Here is a 27,214-nt window from a genome sequence, read left to right as displayed (position 1 = left end):
TTTCCTGTTTATGGCTTTTTAAACATTCTCTTACATTTACAACACATTCTTTTTCAGTCCTGACCTTTTCTCGTATCAAGCAGTGTGATGGCAGGGGCTCCATTAGCATTCTCATTGCCCTTAGTGTTAGCAATCTGTTTCAAGAACTCCACTTTTTTCTTGCTGGCCATAAAGATGATTTTGTCATCACAGAAGACCATGATAGTATCAGTTAGTTCGTAACCAAAGAGCCATGTCTATGGGAGAAGACAACAGTGACAACAGTGTGTACAGGTACAAAAAATTAATGTACTTATACAGAAATATCCATAAAATAAGGTATCTGGAATTAACCTCAATAATCTGGGGTGGGGGAAACCTCAGTGTAGATTTAAATGAAATCAGACTGGCCAGGAGTTGACAATTTCTTGGATAAAGGGTACACAGAAGTTCAAAGTATTACTTTATCTTTTATGTGCCAAAAGATTCCATAATAAAAACCATTAAATCATTTGATTATTTTGTGTCTATAGGAAGTATATGACTGTTTAGAAACACATAAAACAAAAGACAGAGTAGCACCTCAGGGAGCTGTGCAGATTAGCTCCCCTAAAGATTACCAGTTGCCTACCAACTACTCATCTTTTCTCTCTTAAAGAGACTTGGGATTTTTAGCTGGGCACAATGCTCAATACCGAGACTATTTGCCATTCTTTCGGTAGCTAGGCATGACCATTAGATTAAATCTGGGCCAATAAGTTGTAAGCAGATGTATTCTATGGGACTTCAGGCAAATCTCCTTAAAAAAGGAAAGAGATCTCCCATTTTCTTCCTTTTTTCCCATTCTTTTTGGTTGGAATGCAGACGTGATGGACGGAGCCTCAACAAATTTTGCAAAATGAGCACAAGGACTATTCTCTATGGACAGCAGAGTAGAAACCTGGAAAAAACCTGGGTCCGTAAAGACTATCTGAGGTAAAGAAATATTTTGTTTAACCCATTGTTATTTAGGTTTTTCTGTTAAAGTTAGATCCATCCAATTTACATACTTTTTTTTTTTCCCCTAAAGTAGTACTGTTCACTGAACTTTTTCTGATGATAGAAATGTTCTATATGTCCTCTAATATGATAGCCACTATTGACAGACTTGGGACTGAGGAAGTAAATTTTTAATGTGGTTAGTGGCTATCATAGTGAACAGTACATAGATGACTCAATGACTCTTAGGGCTAAACATTGCTGTAAACTTACCTGTAAGGCAGTTGATTTGGCATAAACAATTTCTTCGTCAACACCCACTGACACAACAATGGCATCGACATTGGCATACTCATCTTCTCCTTTCTGAAAAGTAGAGTAGATAATTTGGTCATTTTCTTTTCACACTAATGAAATAGGAATACAGATATGTTTTAGAGAAATTCCAAGTTTAAGTCACATGTTTGCTTGGCGACTTCACAACCATTACTTACACTATTTTTAAAACAGTTTTCTGAGACAGAATTCACATACAATTCACTCATTTAAAGTGTACAACTCAGTAGTTTTCAATGTATTCAGTCATGCAACCATCACAAACTAAGTTTAGGGCATTTTCATCCCTCCCCCAAAAAACCCACTAGCAATAATGACCCATCTCCGTCTTGCCCTATGCAACCACTAATTGCATTTGTCCCTAAGGGTTTGTCTATTCTGGACATTTCATATAAAGGTAATCATAACACATGGCATTTGTGTTTTGCCTTCTTTCAGTTACAATGCTTTCAAGGTTCATCCATGTTGTAGCATGTATTAATACCACAGTTCCTTTTTTGCTGAATAATATTTCACCGTATGGATATACCACGTTGTATCCACTAATTAATTGCTAGATATTTAGGATGTTTCCATTCTTTGGCTATTATGGACCCTGCTGTTACAAACATTCATGAAGGTTTTTAATGTGTACATTTCCCTTAAGCATATATCTAGGTGAGGAATTTCTGGTTATATGGTAACTCTATGTTTAATTTTTTGAGGAAACACCAGACTGTTTTCTGGTGTTTCTGTATGCTATTCTATATTCCCAATACATGAGGGTTTCAATTTCTCCACATGCTGACCAACACTTGTTACCTATTTTTTTTTTTTATCATAGCTATCCAATGGGTATGCAGTTCTATCTCATAGTAGTTTGATTTGCATTTCCCTAATGGCTAATGATGGTACTCCTTTCATGTGATTACTGACCATCTTATACACCCTTTTTGGGAAACTGCATTTTCTGATCCTTTGCCTATTCTGTAAATGGGTTCCTGCTTAATTACTAAGAGTTTTTAAATTCTAGATGTAAGTCTCTTATCAGATATGATTTACATTTTTTCTGACTCAGTGGGTTTTCTTTCACTTTCATAATAATGTTGCCCTTTGAAGCAGGAAAGCTTTTAATTTAGAAAAAGTCTAAATTCCTTTATGGTTTTGATGGTTAGCTCTGCCTAACCTAAGGACATGAAAACTTACATATACTTTCTATAACAGTTTCATAGTTTTAGCTCTTACATTTGGACCTATGGTTCATTCTGAATAAATTTCTATACTTGGTTTTGGGAAGGAGCCTAACTTCAGTCTTTCACATGTCCATTAACCATTTGTTCCAGCACCATTTGTTGAAGACTATTCCTTCCTCCTCAATGAATGTCATAGCACTGCTGCAAATATCAAATGATGTAAATGTGCAATTATTTCTGGATTCTCAGTTCTATTCCACTATTTTACGTCCATCTTTACATTAGTATCATATTATTTGATTACTGCACCTTTGTAGAAAGTTCTGAAATTGAGAAGTGAAGAGTTCTCCAACCATGTAAAGTTGGAGCCCTGTAAGACCAAAGGATTGGTAATTGTGAGATATAAGATCAATTCTCTGACTTACAGTACAAAGTCAAGAAAAACATCTACAGGAGTTCCTGTTGTGGCTCAGCAGTAATGATCCGGACTAGGATCCATGAGGACGCAGGTTTGGTCCCTGGCCTCGATTAGTGGGTTAAGGATCTGGTGTTGCCCTGAGTTGTCGTGTAGGCTGCAGACTCGGTTTGGATCCTGTGTTGCTGTGGCTGTGGTGTAGGCCGGCAGCTACAGCTCCAACTCAAACCCAAGTCTGGGAATTTCCATATGCCACAGGTGTGACCCTAAAAAGACAGAAAAAAGAAAGAAAAAAAAGGGAAAAAAAACCCAATGTACACAAAATTACAAATCAATGTTATCTCAATTTTTAAAAAACACACTTAACATTCCTTCACTTTTTTTTTTTTGGTCTTTTTGCCTTTTCTAGGGCCGCTCCCACTGCATATGGAGATTCCCAGGCGAGGGGTCGAATCGGAGATGTAGCCACGGGCCTACACCACAGCCAGAGCAACGCGGGATCCGAGCCATGTCTGCAACCTACACCACAGCTCAAGGCAACGCCGGACCCTTAACCCACTGATTGAGGCCAGGGATCAAACCCACAACCTCATGGTTCCTAGTCAGATTGGTTAACCACTGAGCCACGACAGGAACTCCCACATTTTTTTTTTTTTGGTCCTTTTTTTTTTTAGGGCCACACCCTTGGCACGTGGAGGGAGTGGTTGAATCGGAGCCGTAACTGCTGCCTATGCCAGAGCCACAGCCACGCAGGTTCTAAGCCGCATCTGCGACCTACACCACAGCTCACGGCCAGATTCTTAACCCATTGAGCGAGGCCAGGGATCGAACCCGCAACCTCATGGTTATTAATCGGGTTCGTTAACCACTGAGCCATGATAGGAACTCCAAGAGTGAGAGTCTTAACACTTCTTTTATCTTGGTCTTGATCAACTTTAATTAAACCCAGGCCATCCTACTCTATGCAGCCTTTTTTCTTTTTTTTTTTTTTGCTTGTGCCCACAGCATGCAGAAGTTCCTGGGCCAGGGATTGAACCTGAGCCACAGCAGTGACAATGCTGGATCCTTAACACATTCATCCACCAGGGAATTCCTCTTTGCAGCTTTATGAGTATAATAATGGCTCTCATCAAAAAGAACATAAATAACAAATGTTGTTGAGGATGTGGAAGAGACCCCCCCCTCTCCCCCGCTCCTGCTGGGTACTATTGGTGGGAATGTAAATTTGTGCAGCTACTGTGGAAAACAGTATGGAGGTTTCTCAAAAATTAGAACTATCATGTGATTAGCAACTTCACTCCTGGGTGTGTGTGTGTGTGTGTGTGTATACATATATATATAAAAAATTGAAAACTTTAATTCAAAAAGATATGTGCATCCCAGTATTCACTGAAACAATATTTACAATAGCCGAGATATGGAAACAACCTAAGTGTCTATCAACAAATGAATGGATAAAGAAGATGTGGGGTGGAGTGGTAACAGACCAGACTAGTATCCATGAAGACACAGGTTGGATCCCTGGCCTTGCTCAATGGGTTAAGGATCGGTATTGCCATGAGCTGTGGTGTAGGTCGCAGACAAGGCTCAGATCCAGCTTTGCTGTTGCTGTGGTGTAGGCTGGCAGCTGCAGCTGTTTTGACCCCTAGCCTAGGAACTTCCATACACTGTGGATGCAGTCCTAAAAAGACAAAAAAGATGTGAGGTACGTGTGTATACAAAAAAAAACAGAAACACACACACACACACACACACACACACACACACACACACGCACTACTCAGCCATAAAAAAGAATGAAACATTTCTATCTGCAACATGGATGGACTTAGGTATTATGGTTAGGGAAATAAAACAGAGAAAAATACTATATGATATCACTTATATGTTAAATATAAAAAATAAGGCAAATTTGTGTCCCATCCTTGGGATATACTATGATAGAATTTAATATAAGAAAGGGAATGTATGTGTATGTGACTGGGTCACTTTGATATATAGCAGAAATTGGCACAACACTGTAAATCAACTATACTTTAATAAAACAAAATTTGTGAAAATAACAAAAAGGAAACATACTCACAGATTTAGAAAACAAACTAGTGATTACCAGTGGGAAGAAGGAAGGGGGAAGGGATTAAGAAGTACAAAACAACTATGTATAAGTAAGTTACAAGGATATATTGTACCACACAGGGAATACAGCCAGTATTTTACAACTATACATGGAATATAACCTTTAAAAACTGTGAATCACTATGTTGTACACCTTAAACGTATATAAAAGTGTGCCTATTTCATACAGCCTTATGGGTTCAGAGCTCCAGAGGAACCAAGTTTTAGAGAAGGGGAATGGGACATATTGTACATGGGTAAGTTCAGGGCTAAGAACAGGTCTTGGTCAGCAAGCTTAAGTCCCCAGTTCTCGGAAGCTCTGAGACAACTGCTAATCTTCCTGCAAAAAGACTTAATCTATTCTCTGGAGAAAGGGGCTCACAAAGGCTTCTAGGTCAGATACTAGGCCCAGCAGAAGGCCAAGTACTAAATGCTGAGGAATTAAATGAAAGTCTATTTTCTGAATGACAACAACTGTCCCAAAGACCAGAACTGGAGGATTTTTCTTTGAGTTATGACTGAATTCAGAGAAAACACTTTAGATATTGACAGTATCTGGTGGGGCTCCTTTATGGAATAAGCCAACATATTCATTCTATCGTAATTCCTACTAGTTGAGATCCTATTCATGTACAGCTTCCCACAAGTTTATTATCTTATTTTTATTTTTTTTGGGGGGGGGGCAGACTGTCCTCAGCATGTAGAAATTCCTGGGCTAGGGGTTAAACCCACACCACAGCAGTGACCAGAGCCGCTGCAGTAATTACACTGGATCCTTAACCTGCTGTGCCACAAGAGAACTCCATATTACCTTATTAATACAGATGGGTGGCCGAATCTCATTTTGATTTTTGTGAAGTCTCCAACATGTAAGAGAGAAGGCAAACAAATCAAGAGGAAAGAGACATGGCAGAGGACAGAAAATAAAAATTAAACACCCCTCATAAAACAAATATAGTACTTCCATGAGACATGAAAATAGAGGACAAGAAAGAACTTAGAAATTTTTTAAAGTTCAATAAAAAGTGGTAAAGTTAAGAAACAGTATCTGAAAGTAGAAGATATAGAGACAGAAAATGAAATAGGAACACAACAAATTTGAGTTCTAATCCTTACTAAATAGAAATTTTGGGGGGAAAGAAACAGATCACCTAGGAAACAGAGGGGAGAAAATGATCAAAGAATGCAAAATTCCAGCATTGATGGATTCGAGTCTTGAGATTAAAATGGCCCCCCACTTCCCAACTCAATGCAAAGGGGAAAAATATAAGACTGATACCAAGACAGTGAAATTTCAAAACACAAGAAATATAGATAATTCTAAACATCTTATAGAGTACAAAAAAGGCCATATGTACTGCTTCAAAATTCTGAGATTTTCAACCTTGAATTTTATACCCACTGAATATATATATATCGTCACCAAAACTGGAAACAGAATAAAACTTTTAAAGATACATAAGGGTTCAAGAAGCATCTATTCTCTGTATCTGTACCCTTTATTAAGAAGCTCTTAGAGGAATTCCTGTTGTGGCTCAGTGGTTAACGGACCCGAATAGAATCCATGAGGATGCAGGTTTGATCCTTGGTCTCGCTCAATGGGTTAAGGATCTGACGTTGCCGTGAGCTGCGGTCGCAGATGTGGCTCGGATCCTGTGTTGCTGTGGTTGTGGCTGTGGTGTAGGCCGGCGTCTACATCTCCAACTCAACCCCTAGCCTGGGAACCTCCACATGCCGTGCGTACGGCCCTAAAAAGGCAAAAAGAAAAGAAAAAAGAAGCACTTAGAGAAATGCTCTAACAAAACAAAGGGGAAAAAAATCAAGACATGGGCTGTAAGACATTGGGGACCTGACACTGGAAAAGTCTCAAAGTTCAATAGGCCTGGAGAACAACCTGCAGAGACAGCAGAGTAATACAAGGTTGAGTAGGTGGGTGGGTGGTAGTGGTGTTTAAAAAACAAACATGTAATTAATAAAACATCTGATAAGTGTGAACATTTTAAAATAAAAGATTGATGAAATTATAAGAGATCTGCAGGAAAAAATTAAGCCTAGGGACATTTAAAAGAGGAGAAAAATTTGGAGTTCCCATCCTGGCGCAGTGGTTAACGAATCCAACTAAGAACCATGAGGTTGCAGGTTCGATCCCTGGCCTTGCTTAGTGGGTTAAGGATCCGGTGTTGCCGTGAGCTGTGGTGTGGGTCACAGACGCGGCTCAGATCCCGTGATGCTGTGGCTCTGGCGTAGGCTGGTGGCTATAGCTCCGACTGGACCCCTAGCCTGGGAACTTCCATATGCCACAGGAGCAGCCCTAGAAAAGGCAAAATGACAAAAAAAAAAAAAGGAGAAAAATTGGAACAATCATTAATGCCAGGAAAAATGAAAAACTATAGAAAAAAGGAAAGGTACTGTACTCTTATTACTTCACTTAGCAGTGAAAAAAAAATGTATCAAAAGGAGTGGATACATGATAAAGCAAATATAATAAAATATTATCTGTATAAACTAGGTGGGTACATGGGTGCTCACTAGAGAATTCTTACACCTTTCTGTATGTTGAAATTATTTATAACAGTGTGTCAAGGAATTCCCGTTGTGAATCAGTGACTAATGAATCCGATTAGGAACCATGAAGTTTCCGGATCTATCCCTGGCCTTGCTCAGTGGGTTAAGGATCTAGTGTTGCCGTGAGCTGTGGTGTAGGTCGAAGACGTGGCTCGGATCCCAAGTAGCTGTGACTGTGGTGTAGGCCGGCGGCTACAGCTCTGATTCGATCCCTAGCCTGGGAACCTCTATAGGCTGTGGGTGTGGCCCTAGAAAAGACAAAAAACAAAATAAAACAAAACAAAAAAACAGTGTGTCAAAAAGAAAATTTATAGGAAGAATCAGGAGGTAGGTAAGTTGAAATGAATGTAATCATTTAAGAAAGTTAAATTTAAATCCTGATCTACCAAAACAAGAGTTACATCTAAAATTGACCAATCAAGAAAGCAGTATATAAATATTATTTCAAAACATGTAAGAAGAAATGGAAAGTGGGTGCTTCTGGGGCAGGTGACTTCTTTGTTATGGCTTTTAGAACTTTTTTTTTTAAACCTTTGTTATGTATTACTTGATTAAAAGTGATTTTTAGGAGTTCCTATTGTGGCTCAGTGGAAACAAATCTGACTAGCATCAATGAGGACGCATGTTCGATCCCTGGCCTGACTCAGTGGGCTAAGGATCCAGCGTTGCTGTGAGCTGTGGTGTAGGTCAGTTCCAATTTGACCCCTAGCCTGGGAAAGTCCATATGCTGCAGGTGTGGCCCTAAAATATATATATATATATATATACACATATATATATATATACACACACACACACATACTTTTTTTTTTTAAGTGGAAGGTAAATAATACAGGTGGTAAGGAATTGGCAAAAACTGTAAAGGTGGTATCTGAATGACAAAAGTTGGGAAAGTACTGCAACAGAGGAACAACTATCTTCCTTGAAGCAAAGAGGTATTGCATTAAAAAAAGAAACATTTTTGAAGTCTCTAGTTATATCTAGGATACCAATCTAACTAATCATCCAAACCTTTTGAGAATAAAAGGGTATGAGTTTTTAAAATAGGGATTCCCCATTAATTCCATAAAGACAATAGGTGAACAGTTCTAGGAAAGGCAAGACTTATGATCACCTTAAGTAGAGCCTCCACAGAAGTCTCTTCAAACCAAGAAAGGGAGGCACAAGAGCTCAGAAATCCAGTCACTATCATTTATACTATACACCAGGCATTACACTTGGTACTAGAGAGAAAAAGTTGAGTAAGCAGCAATAAACGATTTGTCCAGGCACTTACTTCCATCTAGCCTTCCTCTTTACTCAAGAAATCAAAGTGTTATATAAGCATTTTTCTCTCTCACTCCAGAGATAAATCAGCCATAAAGAACTGAAATGGGCAGAAGCCATTACCTGTTGAAAGTGGTTTGGGAACTGTCCATGTATTAAAAAATCTTCCTCATCCATAGAAGATAACTGCCTAGTCTTAGCAAGCAATCCAGAATGAGAAACTTGTCCAAAACAAAAATCAGCCAAGTGCCAGAAATCGCCACTCAGGAGAAACACCGACACTACAGGTTATTAGCTTTCTCCACAAGCACATCCTTTTTGATGCTGGAGGCACTCACCACCTCAATCCTAACCGGTGGTGTAGAGCCACATGAATGAATGCAATGGATCAGCATTCCTTTAGAAAACAGCTAGTGTCCTGATTTTTTCAAATAAACTCTTCAGGTTAAAATGCATGACTGGAATCAAGGTTCCCACAGAGCAGAATGTCCTAGTAGGCAGGTCTCAAATGAGTTGCAGGTGTGCATGGATGTAGTCTCCCTCAGCTCTCAGGGCAGGTGGGTTACCTCCTGCCTTTACCCCCATGCAGTGCTAATCCCATCATTTAGTGTAAAAAAAAAAAATCACAGTCACGAAAAGGCTGGAAAGCCCGGAATAAGGGTACCGTAAGTATAAGAAGATAGGGGAGAAGCCCCCAGCTCACTTTCGCAACCCAGCACCACCACCTGGGGTTTTCTAATGCAGAGACAAGTACTGCAAAATACTTTGTGCTCCTAGCAGTTCTAATTTAAAAAGAGAAAGAGACAGGACTAGACTAGGCTCAAACATCTGGAAAGAGTCCTAGGTCCCAAGATCTAGACACTATGGAGGTCTCCTGTTTGATTTCTGAATGAGTCCACTTATCTCTAAAATGACTATTTACTCAGGTATAAGGCTTGATGTTTTAGTAACTGTTCTGGGGACATAGCTATGAAAATTGTGGTTAAGAAATACATCTTATTGGAGTTTCCGTTGCGGTGCAGTGGAAACGAATCTGCCTAGGGATCATGAGGTTGCAGGTTTGATCCCTGGTCTCACTCAGTGGGTTAAGGATCCGGCCGTGCCGTGAGCCATGGTGTAGGTTGCAGACGTGGCTTGGATCTGGTGTTGCTGTGGCTCTGGTGCAGGCCGGCAGCTATAGCTCCAAGTAGACCCCTAGCCTGGGAACCTCCATATGCCGAGGGTACAGCCCTAAAGACACAAAAGACAAAAAAAAAAAAAAAAGAAAGAAAGAAATACATCTTATTTACAGTAGCCTCACAAAATGTACCTTATCCAAACTCACCTTGCTGATAGGTAAGATCAGGAGACATAGTAGTTCCTACTCTTATTTTTAAAAATTTTTAAAAAGTTAGTAGCTTTTTAGCTCTCTACTAGTTGAAGAGCCTTGGAGTTTCCACAAGCAGCCACACAATTCTGAAAGGCTAATGCTTAAGGGTATCTAAAACATAAAAGTGGGTGGGGAGCCCAAATTAATTTTTTAGTTTTGTCATAAAAGAGATTTCTTTGAGGATGGACGCTGACAACACAAAGCTTGGCATTCATATAGTTAACTTCAAGTTATTCTCGTTTCAATGCCAATTTTTTTTCTACTTTAAAAAGGAAAAAGTGCAGAAAACAATACACTGTATATTGTTTTACAATATATTACACCTATATATTTCACTATTTTTCTGCTACAGCTCAAAGAATAAGCAACCAGAACTTATCCCAGAAACCTATGATCTTTGGTTAAGCAGATCAAAATGAAAGTACTATAACCTAGAAAGACTGTGCATAAAGAAATTCTACAGGTGGGTTCTGGGCATAGCGGTTAAAAATTTAGTTATAAAAAAAAACTGAAAGTCTATTCAAATCATATTTTTCATAGTGATATGCCATAAATATTGCTAATAAGTACATTTTTATATTTACTTGGTTCATAACTTTAACTCCAAGACCTTATCAACATCTAACACGCACCCTTTGAATGAATAGGAGGGCCAAGATAAACTTAAGGAATTTTTGAGAAAAAAAATGGGGGCCAATAATCTAACTTTCATGGATTTAAACATTGTCATTTGACATTAAGATCGTCGTTTGCCATTAAGTTTGTCTTCAGGCTTTAAGTTTTTCCTAGTTTCATGCTTTGAATTTATCTAGCATGTAGGGGACTTTGAGTTCTAAATTAATCTTAGCTTCCAGTCTTGAGAGAATTAATTTGATAAGCTCTGAATCACCGAAACAACCTCCACAGGAAAGGTGTATAACTTCAGGGTCTATAGGTGGGAAGAAAGGGCTTTTGATTATTACTCACACAACAGTAAAAATCTCTAGAAAATACTGGTGCATTTGTAAAGTTTTTTCTTTTTTAATATGGATCATGTTCAAATTTTAACATGTGACAGTGAGAGAAACTGTAGAAACATGTAGAAATTAACCAATAAAAAGTTTTTAAATAAAATTTATGTTCAGCATTTGTCTAGCATAGAGTCCTTATTTTGGCTTATCATAAAATGCAGAGAATCCATTTTATCTTCAATTATCTAATGCATTTGTGCTCAAAGGATGAATCATGCACAGGAACCTTTAATATGAACGGTAGGGAAATGACCAATTTTAATAGTTTAGTTTTTAGCAGAGAAGTAGTTTGGTAGGCAATTTACAACGCTGAAATCAGAACTGATTGTTTTTGTCAAGGCGCTTATCAGGTTTTAAAAGTCTTCCTTAGTTTTATCCTCCCTGAATGACAGAGTTCAGAGGCCAAAATCCAGATAGCTCAAAATCCACCAGAGGATGCAATCAAATATTTGAATAAATAAAATTTTAGCTGTGGACTTTTTAAAGCAGCAAAAATACCCAAGCTTTTGAAAGACTGAGAACCTCAACAGCTTTTTCTGAACACGTGCCCCAGATACTCAATCAAGGAGGAAAACTAATGAGGTATTAGGCATCACAACGTTTTCTGTATCACTAAAACCTGCAGGTTTTCAGCGTTAGGTTTCTGTGTTACCCACGGCAGGGCCTAGAACATGAGGCGGTTGCGCGTGAGCAGTATTTCTTTTTTTAACTCCAGCAACAGTCCAGCAAAAGATAAACGCTGAGAGCCCGATTCACATCCTCCTTGGCCCTCCATCCATCCTTTACGAAATGGTTGTAATTCTGGCGGGACCTAGGGCGCAACACTCTGGTTCTGGAAGGACAGAGCGAATGCGTGGGTGTGTGTGAACACTGCAGGAGGGGGCAGCAAGACGCGATCACGGAGTGGGAGGGAGGGGTGATGATGCCTCTTCTAGGGCGGGAAGAGACTACGAGAGGTGGCTGTTATGCATGACGGGGGCTGGCACGCGGGGAAGATGGTGGTGGCCGCAGGGGGGGGATGATTGCGGGGGATTCCCTGTTACCTGGCGGCCCTCGGGGCCTCCTGCAGTGAATGATCCTGGAGCAACTAAAGGGGCGCGACACTGAACCCGCGAATTCCCGACGGAAAGGGGGAAAAAAGGCGCCGAGAAACGGGGTTATTATGGGATGGCAAAGGGGGTCTCCCTAGGTAAAATTACGAGCTCTATCTCACCCTCCAATTGCTGTACAGTCGCTTCACTCTCCGGTAATAAGCGTCTTTATCCAGAGTCACAGCCATAGCCACAGACGCCGCTCCTCCTCGGGTTCCGAGAATCACGCGAGGTCCCGGCTCCGCCACCCTCTCTCGGCCCCGGAATCCCGCACTCTCCCAGTGACCCGGAAGCATCGACCTCAAAGATGCCCTTTCCGCTTCCGGGTCCCGGCAGCGCTTGGTATTTTTCTGTTTTCTTTTTTTTCCTTCTCTTTTTTTAATATAATCCTCTCTCCGGAGGTTAGGGAGAAAAGAGGAAGGAAAAGAATGGGGAGAGTAACAAAATGTGCAATGCTAAAAGAGTCTAGATTTTCGCGGGGTTTCCTTGTCAATTTAGCAACAGCCGCACGCGAGGCGACGTCATCACGTGACACTCTGTCCCCGCCCTTACTCTCTGCCAGGCTGCGGTTTCCAGGAGCTCCAACTACTTGCCGAAGCGGCGGAGGCTGAGCCAGGCGAAGGAGGCGGGTGGCCTGACGTACCCACCCCGCCCCACACAGGGAGCAGCGCGCGGGTGTAATGGCCCCACCCATCGGCAAAGGAAGGGAAGCGGAAAGAGCGGGATCTGGCGTGGGATGGTAGTGGGAAGACTACAGCGTAACCGAGTACGTCCCCCTCCTAGAAAAGGTGGGAAAGTAAAAGCCTCTGCTACTTTAGGGTTGGAAGGATTCTCGTTGCTGGGACGCTGGGTCAGGGGCTTCGCGCGGACAGAGCGCTCAAACCAGGAAGAGGGAGCCTGCCCTGCACATAAACTGAACTACGACACGCACTGTGGGGTAAGGACTTGGCCTTAGAAAGGAAAATAAAATGCCCAGGCTTCATTTGAGCGCTGGGATGTTAGAGGAAAGGTCGTAGGAAATACGTGGCTTGAGAGAATTCACAGAATCCATTTCCCCGTGAGGCTGTGACAGCGTCCTTCTAGTCAGCCAGTCCCCTTGCAGCAGTTCATTAAGTGACACCATTCTTAGGGCTTCCCAAAGCACCATTATTTCAGTTAATTCGAAATAAAGTGTACATGGGTCTTGACGAAATTCTTCCTTCTCATCTCTTCTAAGAACTTGGAGTTCGAATTTGGAACAACATTTTGCCTACTACTTGGCTTAGATCATTTCTTTGCCTTTTGGCAAGCTGGACAACCTCCACTTACATATAATCCTTTAATAGAGTACCAATAACTTGTCTGTCCTATCCAAGGTAACTTCACACGAACAGTAATGAAGTTAGGAAAGTGGTGTTGAAATCATGAATATCAACTCTTAAAATTAATATTTATATTGGGTTTGAGCAAATATAGGACAAGGGAAGAGTGGGAAAGGATTAACTTAAATTTATTAATGCCAAGGGGAAGGAAGGTAACAGTTCCTGACCCTCCAGCTGTATCCACAGTTCGGTCAGGAACAGGCTCTGCCAGAGGCTAGTGCCGGCGCTACATAGTCTGTGGTTAATGGAGGTGTCTAGGGAGGGGTGAGCATATCAGCTGCTCTAGTCTCCTTTCCTTCCCCAGAAAGGAGGAAGTAGCCACGTATTATTTTAGGAGTTCCCCTACCCACCCGATCCTTTCAAATTTGGAAGTAATCAGGTACACGTTTTCTTTTTCCTTTTCACCTCCTGGAGTCCTGGGTTTCCCCACATCTCCCCTGCCCCTCCCACTTTTCCATAGTCCAAGGGCCAGAGTAAATGAAAGTATAGCCGCCACCCAAGCAATGGGGACCATGCTGGGGCTTCAGTCATCAGCATCTTCGCTGGAGTCTGAGTTGGCTGGCATCATAGGATCATCAATGAGTGAGAAGTCCCTTTCTGAGCTATCATAGCCCTGAGATAAATCATCATCATCATCTTCATCCTCATCGTCCTCATCTTCCTCAGGCTGCAGTGGTGGCAACCTCAAGGCAGTACCAGAGGTGGTAGTGGCTGGTGAAGAAGGGTAGCCAGTGGCTCTCAGGCCTGGATGGTGATGGTGGTGATGGTGAGGGTGGGGGTGGTGGTGGTGGTGATGAAGCATGGTGCTGGAGTCTACATGAGGGGATGATGCTGCACCACCCATCACAAACGGCATAAAAGGCAAAGATGCAGAAGTGGCACTGCTGTGACCCAGAGATGACACAGACTGCAGGCCACTACTGCTGTGCTGGAAGGTATTATGCAGAGACAGGGACCCAGTGCCTCCACCCTGCATCAGGGCCATCATCTTAGTAAGGTCGGGTCGTGTCCTTCGGGCCCGCTTCTTGCTGCTGTCTGGTGCAATAGGCCCTGGCAAAACCCGGTTGAACACAGTTTCAGCATGATGACCCTGGGAGGAAAGAAGAGAAGATGGTAAAAAGAAAGGAAGGGAAAAAATGAAAATGGAAGTCAACAAAGTCCTAGTCTGCAAATGCTTTTTTACTGAATCTTTAGGAGGAGCAAAACAAGCATACTCAGATGAGGCTTGATGGTAATGGGGAAGAGGAAAAGCTGGATGTAGCTGGTTGAAGCATTCTGATGCTGAAGTAAGAGCAAGAATTTGATACTGATACTCAGGCCCCTTATTAACAAAGGTAAGCAATTGTGAAATAGTTGCCCAGAGTAAATGTACAATGTAGTCATGGAAAAAAAAAATCAAAGCTCTGGTTCACATGAGTAAGACAGTGAATGCATCAGTACTTGCACAGTGTGCTTTACTGATGGCAGGTTGTTCACGTGCTCTTACAACGTGAAGTGCAACACAGCTACATGAACGTTTACAATACTGTCCTTCATTATCTTATCAGGGTAGGGTAAACTCAAGACAGACCAGATTAGTAAGATTCTGGATGTCTGGTACACCAAAAAGATGGGTAGCTCCTTACCAAATTTACTAAAGTAAGTTTTTGGTCCCCCCCCCCCACATTGATCAAACCTGCTTTAAATTGCTCTTTCTAGATGTTCTCACTATAAATTTTGCTTAAGTTCACTGAAGCTGGAACTTACTACTTTGTTAGAGCTAAGTACAATATTGGGTAAACTGGCATTAAATTCAGACAATTAGTACCTGAGTCTCTGGACCTGCCCAATCTAAGCTTGACCTTTCTGACCTGGAAGAAACAAACACCTCAGTACTCTATTTGTATAGGCTTTTAAAATATAACTATAATAGCACCAAATTACTGCAATAATAATGTAGTGCTATATATTCCACCAATTCTGCATTAAGAATTCTATACTATTCATATTATGATTTTCTGTGATTTCCTATGATCTTTTTTTTTCTTAGAGTTGTCAACAGACTATAAAGAAGTACAAAAGTATTTGAAGTAAAAATGGGTGATCCTGGAGGAAAAGCCTTTACAGGCTGCTCTATAATGTTAAAATTCAAGACAGAGAGGTCTTAGCCTTCTAGCCATCAGCCTCCCATATCAACCATTCTGCTTATTACACCTTTGGTCCCATGGAATCTCAGAGGGAAAATAAAAACATTCTTCCATGGTAACAATATTTACTATATGAAATCACTTTCACCAATATAAAAATAAATAACCCTTATAAATTTACCTCACAGGTAAATATTTACAATGTGCAAAATAATGTCCTCAGAGTTTGTTAAATGCAAAAGATACATATTTTCACTTGAAAATTAATTTTATTAAAAGATAAACCATTTTATTTTTATTTACTTATTTATTTTTATATCTGCATTTTATGGCTGCACCCACAACATATGGAAGTTCCAGGCTGGGAGTTGAATCAGAGCTGAAGCTGCCAGCCTGTACTACAACCACAGCAATGCCAGATCTGAGCTACGTCTGCAACCTACACCACAGCTCACAGCAATGCCAGATCCTTAACGCACTAAGTGAGGCCAGGGATTGAACCCACATCCTCATGGATACTAGTCAGGTTCATTACCACTGAGCCACAACAGGAAATCCCAAAAGATAAACCACTTTAAATGACTGCTTACCAAATCAAACCATGATTTCTATATGTTTAAAAAATATAACTCTTGCCAAAAGTAAGGCAAACAGAGTCAAGAGAAACTTTCGCAGTTAATATTTTGATGGAAAGGATTATAAATTCTTAATCCACCAAAAGATCTATAACCATGATAAAAGCATAGCACTGGATTCTTAACCCACTGAGGGAGGCCAGGATCGAACCTGCTTCCTCATGGATACTAGTTGGGTTTGTTACTGCTAAGCCACAGTGGGAACTCCTTAACCTCTTTAATGTTGGGAAACCCCATGATTATATTCTTTAATAGGCCCCAAATCACTTCTAAAATATTAGAAGTATAAAACTTTTATGAGATTATCTGTTCCAAAACCTTCACTTTTCAGGATATGCAAGCTGAAAAAGTTAAAGGACTTACCCTAAATTGCTTAGTCAATAAAACAGTAGGATAAGGCCCTGAATGTTCTAACATGTCTTTCTAATTACTTTTTAATATGCTTCAAGTGCTAAAGTAATCTTTTAGAATTATATGCTTTTCTAGAGATTATGATGCCACAGGACTGTAAAAATACTGTGGTTTCCCTATTTCTGAACCGAAGATAAATTTTCTCAAACATATATTAGAAAAAAGATTATTAATTTCTCTAGTCATATTTAGTGTTGGAACAGAGTGGTAATATCTTAGTCTCACTCACCTTTTTCCCATTCCTAGAGTTAGCTGTCTGTACTGGTTCCATTCCCAAACAGTTCAATTCTGCCTTATTATTTTTTTTACATCTCTGCCATTTCTGTTTTCTGCGATCCTCCATATACTGGAATAGAAAAGTTAAAGTTATTCTAAAGAAAAAAAATATTATCTGGAATAATTATTAAGGTACTAGTGTCTAATTATAGTAAATACTTATTGTGTAAAGGATTAGTCCTAATGGAAAGCTACCATTAAGCTGACCTCTCAAAAGAAAAAAAAAAATTTTAGGTGATTATATAATAGTTTAATAGTAAATATTTGCCTAGCATTTAGTTGAACAATTACTTTAACATTATTTTGATCTTCACAGCTCTGTGAAGTAGGAAGACTAAGTAAAATTACTCTTATTTTGCCGATGCAGAAACAATGACGCAATGTGGCATGCTTTCTCTCCCTCTCACACAGCTTCAGTACCAAGGGAATGACTTTAAATCTTGCTGGATGGAACTGCCACTCACCGCTAGAAATCGGGGATCGACAGCGAACTCTGGATGACCCTGTAACCACATCTCCAGTTCAGCCCGGCGAGGGGCATCCTCACCCACCAGCAAAGTACCATCCACCTTATTGATGACAGGGATCCGGGTCTCCAGGTCCACATCAAGGTGATTAGGCTCTTCCATGCATTCCACCTCCAGCTGCAAACCCAGAATCCACCCCCATGAGCACATACTCTTCTTTTGGGCAGGGAGAGAGGGGGAGCAGAGCCAATGGTAGCCGTAAAACATTACCTTCTGCTCCCTCAATCCCAAATGCCATCATCAATTACTGGGAATAAAAACATTTTCTCTAATCATCATGTTAAAGACTTTCTCTACCACTTACCTCAACTAGCTTCTTTCTGTTCCCTTTCTTCTTATGAAAAAGAGGATGTCCATCTCCCATTACTCCATTAGCCATCAACTTGTGCTTCTGGAATGTTAACTTCAATCCTTCCTCCTAGGAAGACAATCCACCCACCCAAGACATCATATAGCAGTTCAATGACAGTGAGAAGGGAGGGCATCTGACTAATGGATAGAAATCAGAAATACAACAAAATGTATATGTTGTTTCCTCAGAAAAACATTTATTTCATTTCTTGATTTAGTGCCCCTCAGGCAGATTTAAGAGGAGTAGAATTTATTTCAACAACACCCAATGCAGGGGAAAAAAATCCCCTACCTGGTGTCTCAGTATTAGCATGGCAACTCATCACAGGGGCAGAATCTTGATATTCCTGTCACATACTAATGTCAAAAATTTTTCTTGGAGTTCCTGTCGTGGCTCAGTGGGTAACAAATCGGACTAGGAACCATGAGGTGACGGGTTTGATCCCTGACCTTGCTCAGTGGGTTAAGGATCCGGCGTTGCCCTGAGCCGTGGTGTAGGTTGCAGATGCAGCTCAGATCCCATGTTGCTGTGGCTCTGGCGTAGGCCAGCAGCTACAGCTCAGATTAGACCCCTAGCCTGGGAATCTCCACATGCTGCAGGGGCAGCCATAGAAAAAGACAAAAAAAATTTTCTTGTTGAGTACTTAATGACCAGCTAATAGAGTTCATTAGGGAAGAACACCAGGAAGAATGACTTTTTTTTTTTTTTTGCTTTTTAGAGTCACAGGTGCAGCATATGGCCTTAACAAGGCACATAATACTTGGGTGTCATTTTACTAGCTTTTCTACAATGTGATTTCAATTTTGAAACACTGGTTTCATGGATCTAGAAACAACCCACTCAAAAGAAACCTATGTCAATTAAATTTCTTTTAAAAGTATGGTTTCTTTTAATCTAATCCTCAGGAGATACAAGTCAAGATAAGATCCCTTCCTTTACTACAATGACTTTTCCTAAATGGATCTTTGTGAGCTCTTCTCATTTTTAAGGTTAGGGGACCAAACAAACTTAGTATCACATTCGTAAAACTAGTCAGTAAGAATTCCAGCCTCCTTCCTCACTTCCCAATGTCTAAGCACTCAGCTTACATCTTTGATCTGAACCGTAAACTCCTTCTCATCCATGCCTCGGCGAAGTTTGGTGAACTGAGCTGCTGCTGTGGTGACTGCAGACACTTCCTCCTCTGCCATGGAAGCTGCACTGCTACTTCGTGGTGTGGGGACTGGAGAATCACCATATTCTCCTGGAGTCAAGGAAGGACTGTCTAGCAAGTGGTTGCCTGGCCCCAGCATTCCTCCTGTTACCATTTCTTGGCTCCTGCGGCTAGAAGGCCACTTCCCTGAGAGTACAGCCTGGCAGACGAGGTCAATACGGTTTATCAGGACACGATCCTGAGTGGGGGGAAAAGAAATCAATACCGGTTTTAGGGCCTGAGTACTAGCTATGTGATTCTGTGGCCAATAATACTGCCATCATTATCAGGATAAATAAACATGATAAGGCAGAAAGGAGTGAGGTAATAGTATCAGCTCCCTAAGTCAATGGGAAGAATTTCCTGAAAAAAACATGCAGCACTAAACACAAAGAAACACAGAACCATATATTCCTTGTTCTCGGTACATGTCACACTGTATTTTTAGATTCTACGTGTCCATGAATGAGGCTGTTACCTTGGGCCACTCAGAGGCTCTCTGTCTTTCTTGTAGCAGCAGAAGTTCAGGGGTCATTTGTTCTCCATCTTCATTTGGGAATCCATCTTGGGACATAGTGAGGGACAGGAGACTCTCTTCATCATAGAGTTTTGAGCGGGACCGGTCAGCAGCTGGAGATCATACAGAATGTGTGAGCAAAAATGGAAGAATAAAGTTATATATGAACGGTATTATATGGGCTTTAAATAAAGGCCATAAAGGAGTTCCCGTCGTGGTGCAGTGGTTAACGAATCCGACTAGGAACCATGAGGTTGCGGGTTCGGTCCCTGGCCTTGCTCAGTGGGTTAACGATCCGGCGTTGCCGTGAGCTGTGGTGTAGGTTGCAGACGCGGCTCGGATCCCGCGTTGCTGTGGCTCTGGCGTAGGCCAGTGACTACAGCTCCGATTTGACCCCTAGCCTGGGAACCTCCATATGCCGCGGGAGCGGCCCAAAGAAATAGCAAAAAGACCAAAAAAAAATAATAATAAAATAAATAAAGGCCATAAGAATAAGAGACCTCTTTCAATATTCTAACAAATAGAAATATGAATCTCACAGGATGCATTTAGAAAAGGGAAAGAGCAGAGAGGGGGGAATGGGGAAGAGGGCCAACAGCCTGTCACATGCACTCACTTAGCTTCTCTTCCTTCTCGTCCTCACTCTCATCAGTGCTGGAGCTGGAGCTGGATGAGGATGAGGAAGAAGAGGATGATGGTGACAGCTTGCTCAAGTCCAGCTCAGAGTCTGAATCATCCTCATCCTCCAGTTTGACTGGTGGAACACTCCGGGAAACCAGAGGGGTAGTATCAGAGGGGGCTACTCGCATCTCATAGTCTTGTGGGGTTGGTCGGCTCCTGGCCACCACCTCATGCTCTAGCTTTAAAGTCAGACTCTCCAGACTGGGCACCTGGGCAGCTGTCTCCTCAGGTGGCTTTTCAACAGGAGCATCTGGGCGCAGGGGCAGTGGTGAGGCAGTGCATGAGGTATACTGCTGGTGTAGCAGTGGAGTAGAGCAGCGTGACAGGGATGGAGCTGGTGCTCCTGCCTGATGGTTCTGCATATAATTCATACGGGCAGCCAGAAAAGAGAAGTCTGGGTCCTGCATGATGTTGCAGTCTGTTTGGCTCACCCCGTGGCGGGCTGCCCCTCGTAGAAGCTCCCCATCATGCCGAACAGGCTCCCACCATTTGGGCAATTCAGGACCTGGAGGCTGACATAATGCCAGCCGATCTTCCAAAAGAGGGTGGCACAAAACTTGTTCCCGTAAGCGCCGAAGCAATTCAATACGGTAGAGTGTCCGTGAGGCCCTTTCCTCAGTGATGGGCTCAATGAACAGATTGGGGTCTGGAGGTTCTGCAAGAGATGGGTGTGGAAGGAGAAATGAGCCAAGAGTTGGTTCGGTCACAATCCATCCCCACTCACCTAAGACTCTGCAGTACTGCTTACCGTCTCCAGCTGCTGGGGGAAGGCGGCACACTTGGCGGCACATGGCCACAAAGCCATGAAAATACTTGGTAAGGCTTTCATCTGTTTTTTTGTCCAGTCGGGCAAAAGTGCGGAAGCGATCCCAATGGAACTGCATCGTGTCAGGGTCATACTCCACACCAAAGGTAGAAACTACTCGATAGAAATCAGTTTGTTCACGCCTTGTCCATCTACAAAGGGAAGAAGAATCAGGCAACAGTGATTAGAACATAAGGAAACTGGTTACCTTTCAGTGTGCCTTAGACTATCTGAATACACAAAAAATGAAAGTGGGGGCAAAAAAAACCCCAGAAGACAGTAGAAGAGGCTGTAAGAGTTACTCTATACAATGTGAGAATTAGCAAGCAAAGGGGGAAAATGACGCAAGCAAACAACTCAGTGAGAATGGCTACAAAGGAAAACTTTGCCGGATTTATGATTAAGTGTGGTTTTATGTTGTAGAGGTGTAACAAAGGCAATAAAGATGGTTCTTCTAAAGGGAATTCCAAATAATCCTTCCTAAGTAAGATGCTTTACAATATACCCATAGCTGAAGACAAGCTTATGACTCAGTCCAAATTCTCAGCCATATTTTACCGTTGCTGTTTCTCCCGCCGTGCAATTTCTTTTAGCTTGAAGGCTGCCTCACAACGACGCCTCCTCCGATCCCCCCGTTCTGCAGCCTCTATCTTCATCTGTTCTCTTTTGTAGCTGCGTTGATAGGCTGTCACTAGGCGCCGAAGCCTAGCTGTCAAAGCAGAGCCTGGAGGCCAGAATAGATGGCCTGGCTGTTGGGTCACCTGGGCTGTAGGAAGCAAAGGAGAATAAACAGGACAGGAAAAGAAGCAAATAGAGTACTGGTATTTCAACCCTCCCAAAGGCAAAGCTCTCAGAAATCCCAAGAAAGGACAGAATTCAGACAATTCCCCAACCCCACCACTCCACACAAATTGTACTAGTTTACTTAGAAGTTTACCTTCATCTCCATCAATCACTGAGATCTCCTCATCCATCATCATCAAGGGATCACCCTAGAGAAGGAGATCCACCCCAAAGGATGGAGAGGGGAGAGAAAGTGGGGAAAATTGGCACTCTGAAATCACTTTTTTTGTGTGTGTCCTTCTAGGACACCAAGGTATCTTTTTGGCCATCCCATGGCTTATGGAGTTCCTGGGCCAGGAATTAAATCCAAGGCATAGTTGTGACCTATGCCACACTGCAGCAATGCCAGATCCTTAATCCACTGTGCCAGGCCAGGGACTGAACCTGTGTTCCAGGACTCCAGAGACACCACTATCCCACTGTGCACAGCTAGAACTCCAAGAAAACTTTCTAATGAAAGGAACCCTCACAGAAAATTGGAAGCAACCAACTAAATGAATTAAGAAAATAAAACTTGAAGAGTCAGTTCTTATCAATGGCTTAAAAACAAAGGGACTTGGGCACTTAGCAGTCAAATAACATACTTCATTGTTCAGCTTGGGCCCCACCTCCTCCACAAAGACGTCTCTGACCTCCCCCAGCTGGCGTTACAATTCTCTATTAATAGTAAATATTCTCAAATGGTACTTTCCATTTTGTGTTAGAAATTAATCAATGTATTTCACAATTCGGAGGCAATACTATTATTTAGTACTAGAGAAAAGCTACACTCAAATGAGAATTCCTCACCTCATCATCTTGGTCCTTTGGGGGACCCTGGAGTGGTTTATATTCAGGATCTTCACAATCTTTATCAAAGTCAACCCTAAAATTATCCAGAGGCATGAAAAAGTAACAAAAATCAGTTCTAAACTGCTTGAATTTAAAATGAAACACTCTGACCAGCACATTTCCTTTCTCTTAGTAGCTCTTTTTATTGTTTAACCCATTTTCCCCCTCCTTCCCAACTAGTATTTACTTTTATTATTTTGTTTGAATGGTCTATGCTTGCTTATTTTAACTAGTTTACTCTATTGAGAACAGTGATATAATAAATGATTTGCAATTAATAGACAATCCCATTTCCTTAGAGGGTCCTACATTAGGCAAAGTTGTGATCATCAAAGAGAAATCTCTCAACCACAAACGTCTGGGAAAATATTCATGAACTAAGCCAGCTATTTCACATGCCCCTCAGGTCTCCACATGAGAAGTTTTGTTAAACTCACTGGCACCCAAAGCAGAGCAATGCTGCCCTACCTGGTGGCTCAGTATTAGCATGGCAACTCATCATCGAGGCATGTATCCTGGCAGAGTGAACACCTTTATGTGTCAGCCACCACTGCGAGATGATAAAACGAGGGCTAAAATTTCCTGAGGTCCTATCAAATAAGCAGCATGGGATTGCTGCATGGTTATGTTTTAAGAGATCCAATGATCCTCTCAGCTACTGCAGCTGTACAGAAAAGCAATGCGAAGAAAATTGAATATCAAATGAGCCATTTAGGATGAACATTTATTTTCACCCTTAGCTGCATTATATGGCATAGTTTTAGGCCAGTTTATGGACTCCTTTATGCTGGTCCCATTTTTTGTTAAGAATTAATATAACCACCATTAAGAATCTCAATGGGTTGAGTCAAGGCGGGAGTTATGTTATCTCTTAGCACAAGCAGCAAATAACCTTCAGAGAAGGACACAAAGCTTTAACAGAACACTAATGCTTACCCTTCTACTATGTCAGAAAAATTATCCAGCACTCGATGTTCTGCTGCAATGGCTTTGTCATCTGGTCGGCCAGCCTTTTCTAGGAAGCATAAGGCTGGATCTGCCCTCATAGTATTATATTTTTCATAGCCTAGAAGAAAAAGAGCCTCAATTTGAAGAAAATCGGAGATTTTCATTTTGCCTTTATGCTTACCTCGTACGCTGCTGGAGTAATACTTTGGACCACTCTGCTCATGATGCAAAATGTAGTGAAATTGTTAACTTGCACAGCTGTCAGGTTATATTACTACACTTAATGTTCCTATAGCAGTAGAGTCTTAAAGAGTTTTATCACTAGTTATTGAAAATAAGAATTTAATCAGTGTTTATAGAGCATGGTGATAATTTACTTATTAGCTATTTAATGGATAATCTTACTATCATTCTTACTACCTAGGTGAGAAAATTTAAAAAGTCAAATAATTTAGGGCTAAGTCATACATTTTCAAGTAAAGGATAAGAAATTTGTACCCGCAAATAAATAGGCACTCTGAATAAGGTTCAATGAATGATGCATGAACAAACACACTTCAGGATGTTTGGACTCTTCTAAAACCTCTGTGTCTCGCAAACTTGTAAAAAATGTGGATTAAGTGCCATTGCTTTTATTTTATAGAACTAAACAGAAAAACATGTTAAAAGAGAAATGGTGCTCCAATTCACAATATAACTAGGCTAGAAGTTAGCTCTTACTGTTTTTAATGCCTGGAATTGTTATTAGGCAAAACTGAAAAGGGAGTTTTCTCTCTTTTTATACTCTATTCTTGTTTCACTCAAACATGGTTGTTCATACCTAGGTGAGAGTAACTGCTGAATACTTAAATAAGAAGTTATACAAACAGATCACTTTCAGAAAGTCTACAAATTACACATGGTTATTATTAACCAGAGTGGGCATACATTACCTCTCCTGGTTTGCAGAGCCTTAACTTAAGATACCATGACATACAGATTGGTAACAGCAATTAGAGAACAGATGGGAGACTCCCTACCTTGGGATTTAACTATCCAAACATTTATTCATAGGAACTAATGGCTCTGCTCTGGATATTTAAGGACTGGTTTCTCATTCAAACACAAGCTTACTGTTAAATTTTCCATCTATGGACATAAGTCTACAATAGGAAATGAATAGACTAAGAGCAGATACCTACCATGCTTAAAGACTCCAATGAGCAAGGACTTATCAGCCTCACTGTCCCACCATGTTGTTGGAACCTCTAGCTGATCCACTACTGGGAACCATATGTCAATCTCACTAAAGGTATAAGAGGGTAGAGTCAGCATAGCATGCAGGAAATTAGACAATCCTTAGAAAGATTATTACAGGTTATCTTCTTTTATTCATTAATTTAAATGGTCATGCACCTGCCTGCTTCCTTCCACTGTATCAAGGACAGTCATCCCTCAACATCCAAGAGGAATTGGTTCCAGGAATTTCCCCCAGATTAAAAAAACCCACAGATGTTCAAGTCCCTTGTATAAAATGATGTAGGAGTTCCTTTATGGAACATCAGGTTAAGGATCTGGCATTGTCACTGCAGAGCTCGGATCACTGTGGTAGCATGGGTTTAATCCCTGGCCCAGGACTGAATGTGTTGTAGGTGCAGCCAAAAAAAAAAAAAAAAAAACCCAAAGAAACAAACTGAATGGTGTGGCACAATGATGCATAGCCCACAAATACAAAAGGCTGACTTTATAGGAATGAAGACCTGATGTAGAGATTTTAAAAGATAGTTTAGAATGAAATAAGTAAACCAATCTTTTCTGGAATAAGGTAGAGCATTAAGAAAAATACAGCATAACTTTACCTGGCAATGGCACCACCTAACACCTTCTCTGCCTGGTCTCCAATAACCTCCTGTCTCAGATAGTATAGCATTCGTACCCGCAACAGCACCCTAGAAGGGAGAAGGGAAGAACTGGCTTAATAACAGTGTAGAAAGCTTGAGGTGGAAAATGCTTTAGTCTGCTAAAGTCCATCCTTACTTGTTACACTGATGTTTCAAGTGCTTCTTATAACTCTCATCTTGGAACAGAGTATCAGGGTTATATTTCCGGATCCAGTCTGCCTTATGGATATCAAAAGTGCTTTGTGACTTTACTTTTTTCCCCTTGCGTCCACGGGGCACAGGGATAGATAATCCTGGGAAAGGGGAGACATTGAAGACTTGGATTGAGAAAAACCCTTAGATCTGTAAAGGATTAGGTAATCTATAGAAAGATGAAAAGCAAAGAGTTGATAATTACCTGAATGATTCTGCAATTCTTTTGTCTTGCCATTTTCAGCAGGGCTAATCAAGTCCCAAATGAAGCCTTTGATATTTTCGTCCCCACGATAGTGTAGGAGACAATACACGAGGATGGCCCGGCAAATTGTTTCCACATCTCTTTCAGTCATACGTCGCTTGAAGCGTCCATGAGACAGAATATCTCGCCACCGTCCCCAACTAGAAAAAACAAAGAAAGAAATCACATTGATATTTTCCTGAGGACTTTCTAATTATGTGATACTCCCCAGTCCCTCAGAATCACATCTCCCAAAAGGTGGGAGAGAAAAAGATCTTGGGGAAACATGGTAATAGAATAAAGTTTTCCCCATTATCCCCTCTGTGACCCTAACTTCCAATCTGAAAAGGAAACAGGGTGTCTATCAGGATGGAGATGCACTATTTCTGATGGAAAGGTGGGTTCTTACCCATACACCAGGAGGTGCTTTTCCACCCGAAAGCAGTCAGTGCGCCCATAAGTATGATGACGGTCATGTCGGCGAGAGCGTGGTCGCTCATCATCTTCACTTTCCAAATCAGAGAATTCCACTAGGTCATCATCTTTCAGAGTGCTGAAGTGGCGGGTCTGTTTTCGTACTCTAGGTGTGTCAATCACCAAGTTATTCTATGCAGAGAACAGAAGGAGAAGTAACTCTCTTCACAATACACTCATGGGAGAGGAATTAAAGACAATCAGATTGAAATAGCTTTGGATGTAACATTTGTAGATACGCAGAGGTAGCTTTTTTTTGGGTGGGGGGGACATACAAAATAATCTACGGGAGGAACCAGGGAAACAAAATTAAGTGGCAGTTATCTAAGTGGTTTCCTGGGGCCTCCTATGTAGAAAGTTTTTACAATGGCCCTTGTATATACCATCATAAACCAAGGTCAGCACTGAAGAATCAGCATAGCTATAAAGACTCCTGAAAGTAATGTGTTTTCTGCATACTTCCTCCCTAAAGGAAAAGGAAGCTCACCTTGCTATTAAGTAGATCCATGTCCAGATCAGCCTTCTTGGCCCATTTTTGCCAAAAGTTGGGGTCATCCAGAGAAATATCTGTTCTATTTTCCGAAGCAACAAAGCTTGCCTAGTGAGGAACAGAGAAACAGGAA

General features: G+C 41.3%; 2 protein-coding genes and 2 non-coding genes across 4 annotated transcripts in view; all 4 read right to left on the bottom strand.

Moving 5' to 3' along the window:
• SUPT16H (SPT16 homolog, facilitates chromatin remodeling subunit) overlaps nucleotides 1-12,607 on the bottom strand; it is a 35,680-nt gene extending 23,073 nt beyond the window's left edge. Inside the window, 4 exon segments of the mRNA XM_047796614.1 lie at nucleotides 65-79; nucleotides 81-236; nucleotides 1,231-1,323; nucleotides 12,419-12,607. Of these exon segments, the coding sequence (XP_047652570.1) occupies nucleotides 65-79; nucleotides 81-236; nucleotides 1,231-1,323; nucleotides 12,419-12,592 (438 nt within the window). The 5' untranslated portion in view covers nucleotides 12,593-12,607.
• A 1,162-nt stretch (nucleotides 12,608-13,769) lies between these two features.
• CHD8 (chromodomain helicase DNA binding protein 8) overlaps nucleotides 13,770-27,214 on the bottom strand; it is a 61,137-nt gene continuing 47,692 nt past the window's right edge. The window contains 18 exon segments of the mRNA XM_047796613.1: nucleotides 13,770-14,747; nucleotides 17,059-17,175; nucleotides 17,570-17,749; nucleotides 17,937-18,050; nucleotides 19,073-19,375; nucleotides 19,655-19,806; nucleotides 20,310-21,029; nucleotides 21,123-21,331; nucleotides 21,738-21,945; nucleotides 22,117-22,171; nucleotides 22,812-22,887; nucleotides 23,790-23,919; nucleotides 24,983-25,086; nucleotides 25,640-25,729; nucleotides 25,818-25,974; nucleotides 26,079-26,278; nucleotides 26,527-26,723; nucleotides 27,079-27,189. Coding sequence (XP_047652569.1) covers nucleotides 14,181-14,747; nucleotides 17,059-17,175; nucleotides 17,570-17,749; nucleotides 17,937-18,050; nucleotides 19,073-19,375; nucleotides 19,655-19,806; nucleotides 20,310-21,029; nucleotides 21,123-21,331; nucleotides 21,738-21,945; nucleotides 22,117-22,171; nucleotides 22,812-22,887; nucleotides 23,790-23,919; nucleotides 24,983-25,086; nucleotides 25,640-25,729; nucleotides 25,818-25,974; nucleotides 26,079-26,278; nucleotides 26,527-26,723; nucleotides 27,079-27,189 — 3,690 coding nt within the window. The 3' untranslated portion in view covers nucleotides 13,770-14,180.
• LOC125137040 (small nucleolar RNA U6-53/MBII-28) lies at nucleotides 18,203-18,314 on the bottom strand. The gene has a single exon (XR_007137349.1). It is a non-coding gene; the product is annotated as a small nucleolar RNA U6-53/MBII-28 (small nucleolar RNA).
• Nucleotides 23,251-23,360, bottom strand: LOC125137039 (small nucleolar RNA U6-53/MBII-28). Its single transcript, XR_007137348.1, has one exon. It is a non-coding gene; the product is annotated as a small nucleolar RNA U6-53/MBII-28 (small nucleolar RNA).

The sequence above is a fragment of the Phacochoerus africanus genome, chromosome 9, assembly GCF_016906955.1.
Source record: "Phacochoerus africanus isolate WHEZ1 chromosome 9, ROS_Pafr_v1, whole genome shotgun sequence".
Classification (NCBI taxonomy): domain Eukaryota; kingdom Metazoa; phylum Chordata; class Mammalia; order Artiodactyla; family Suidae; genus Phacochoerus; species Phacochoerus africanus.
The sequence above is the reverse complement of the archived record's forward strand: the minus strand, read 5'-3'. Positions and strand labels throughout refer to the sequence as shown.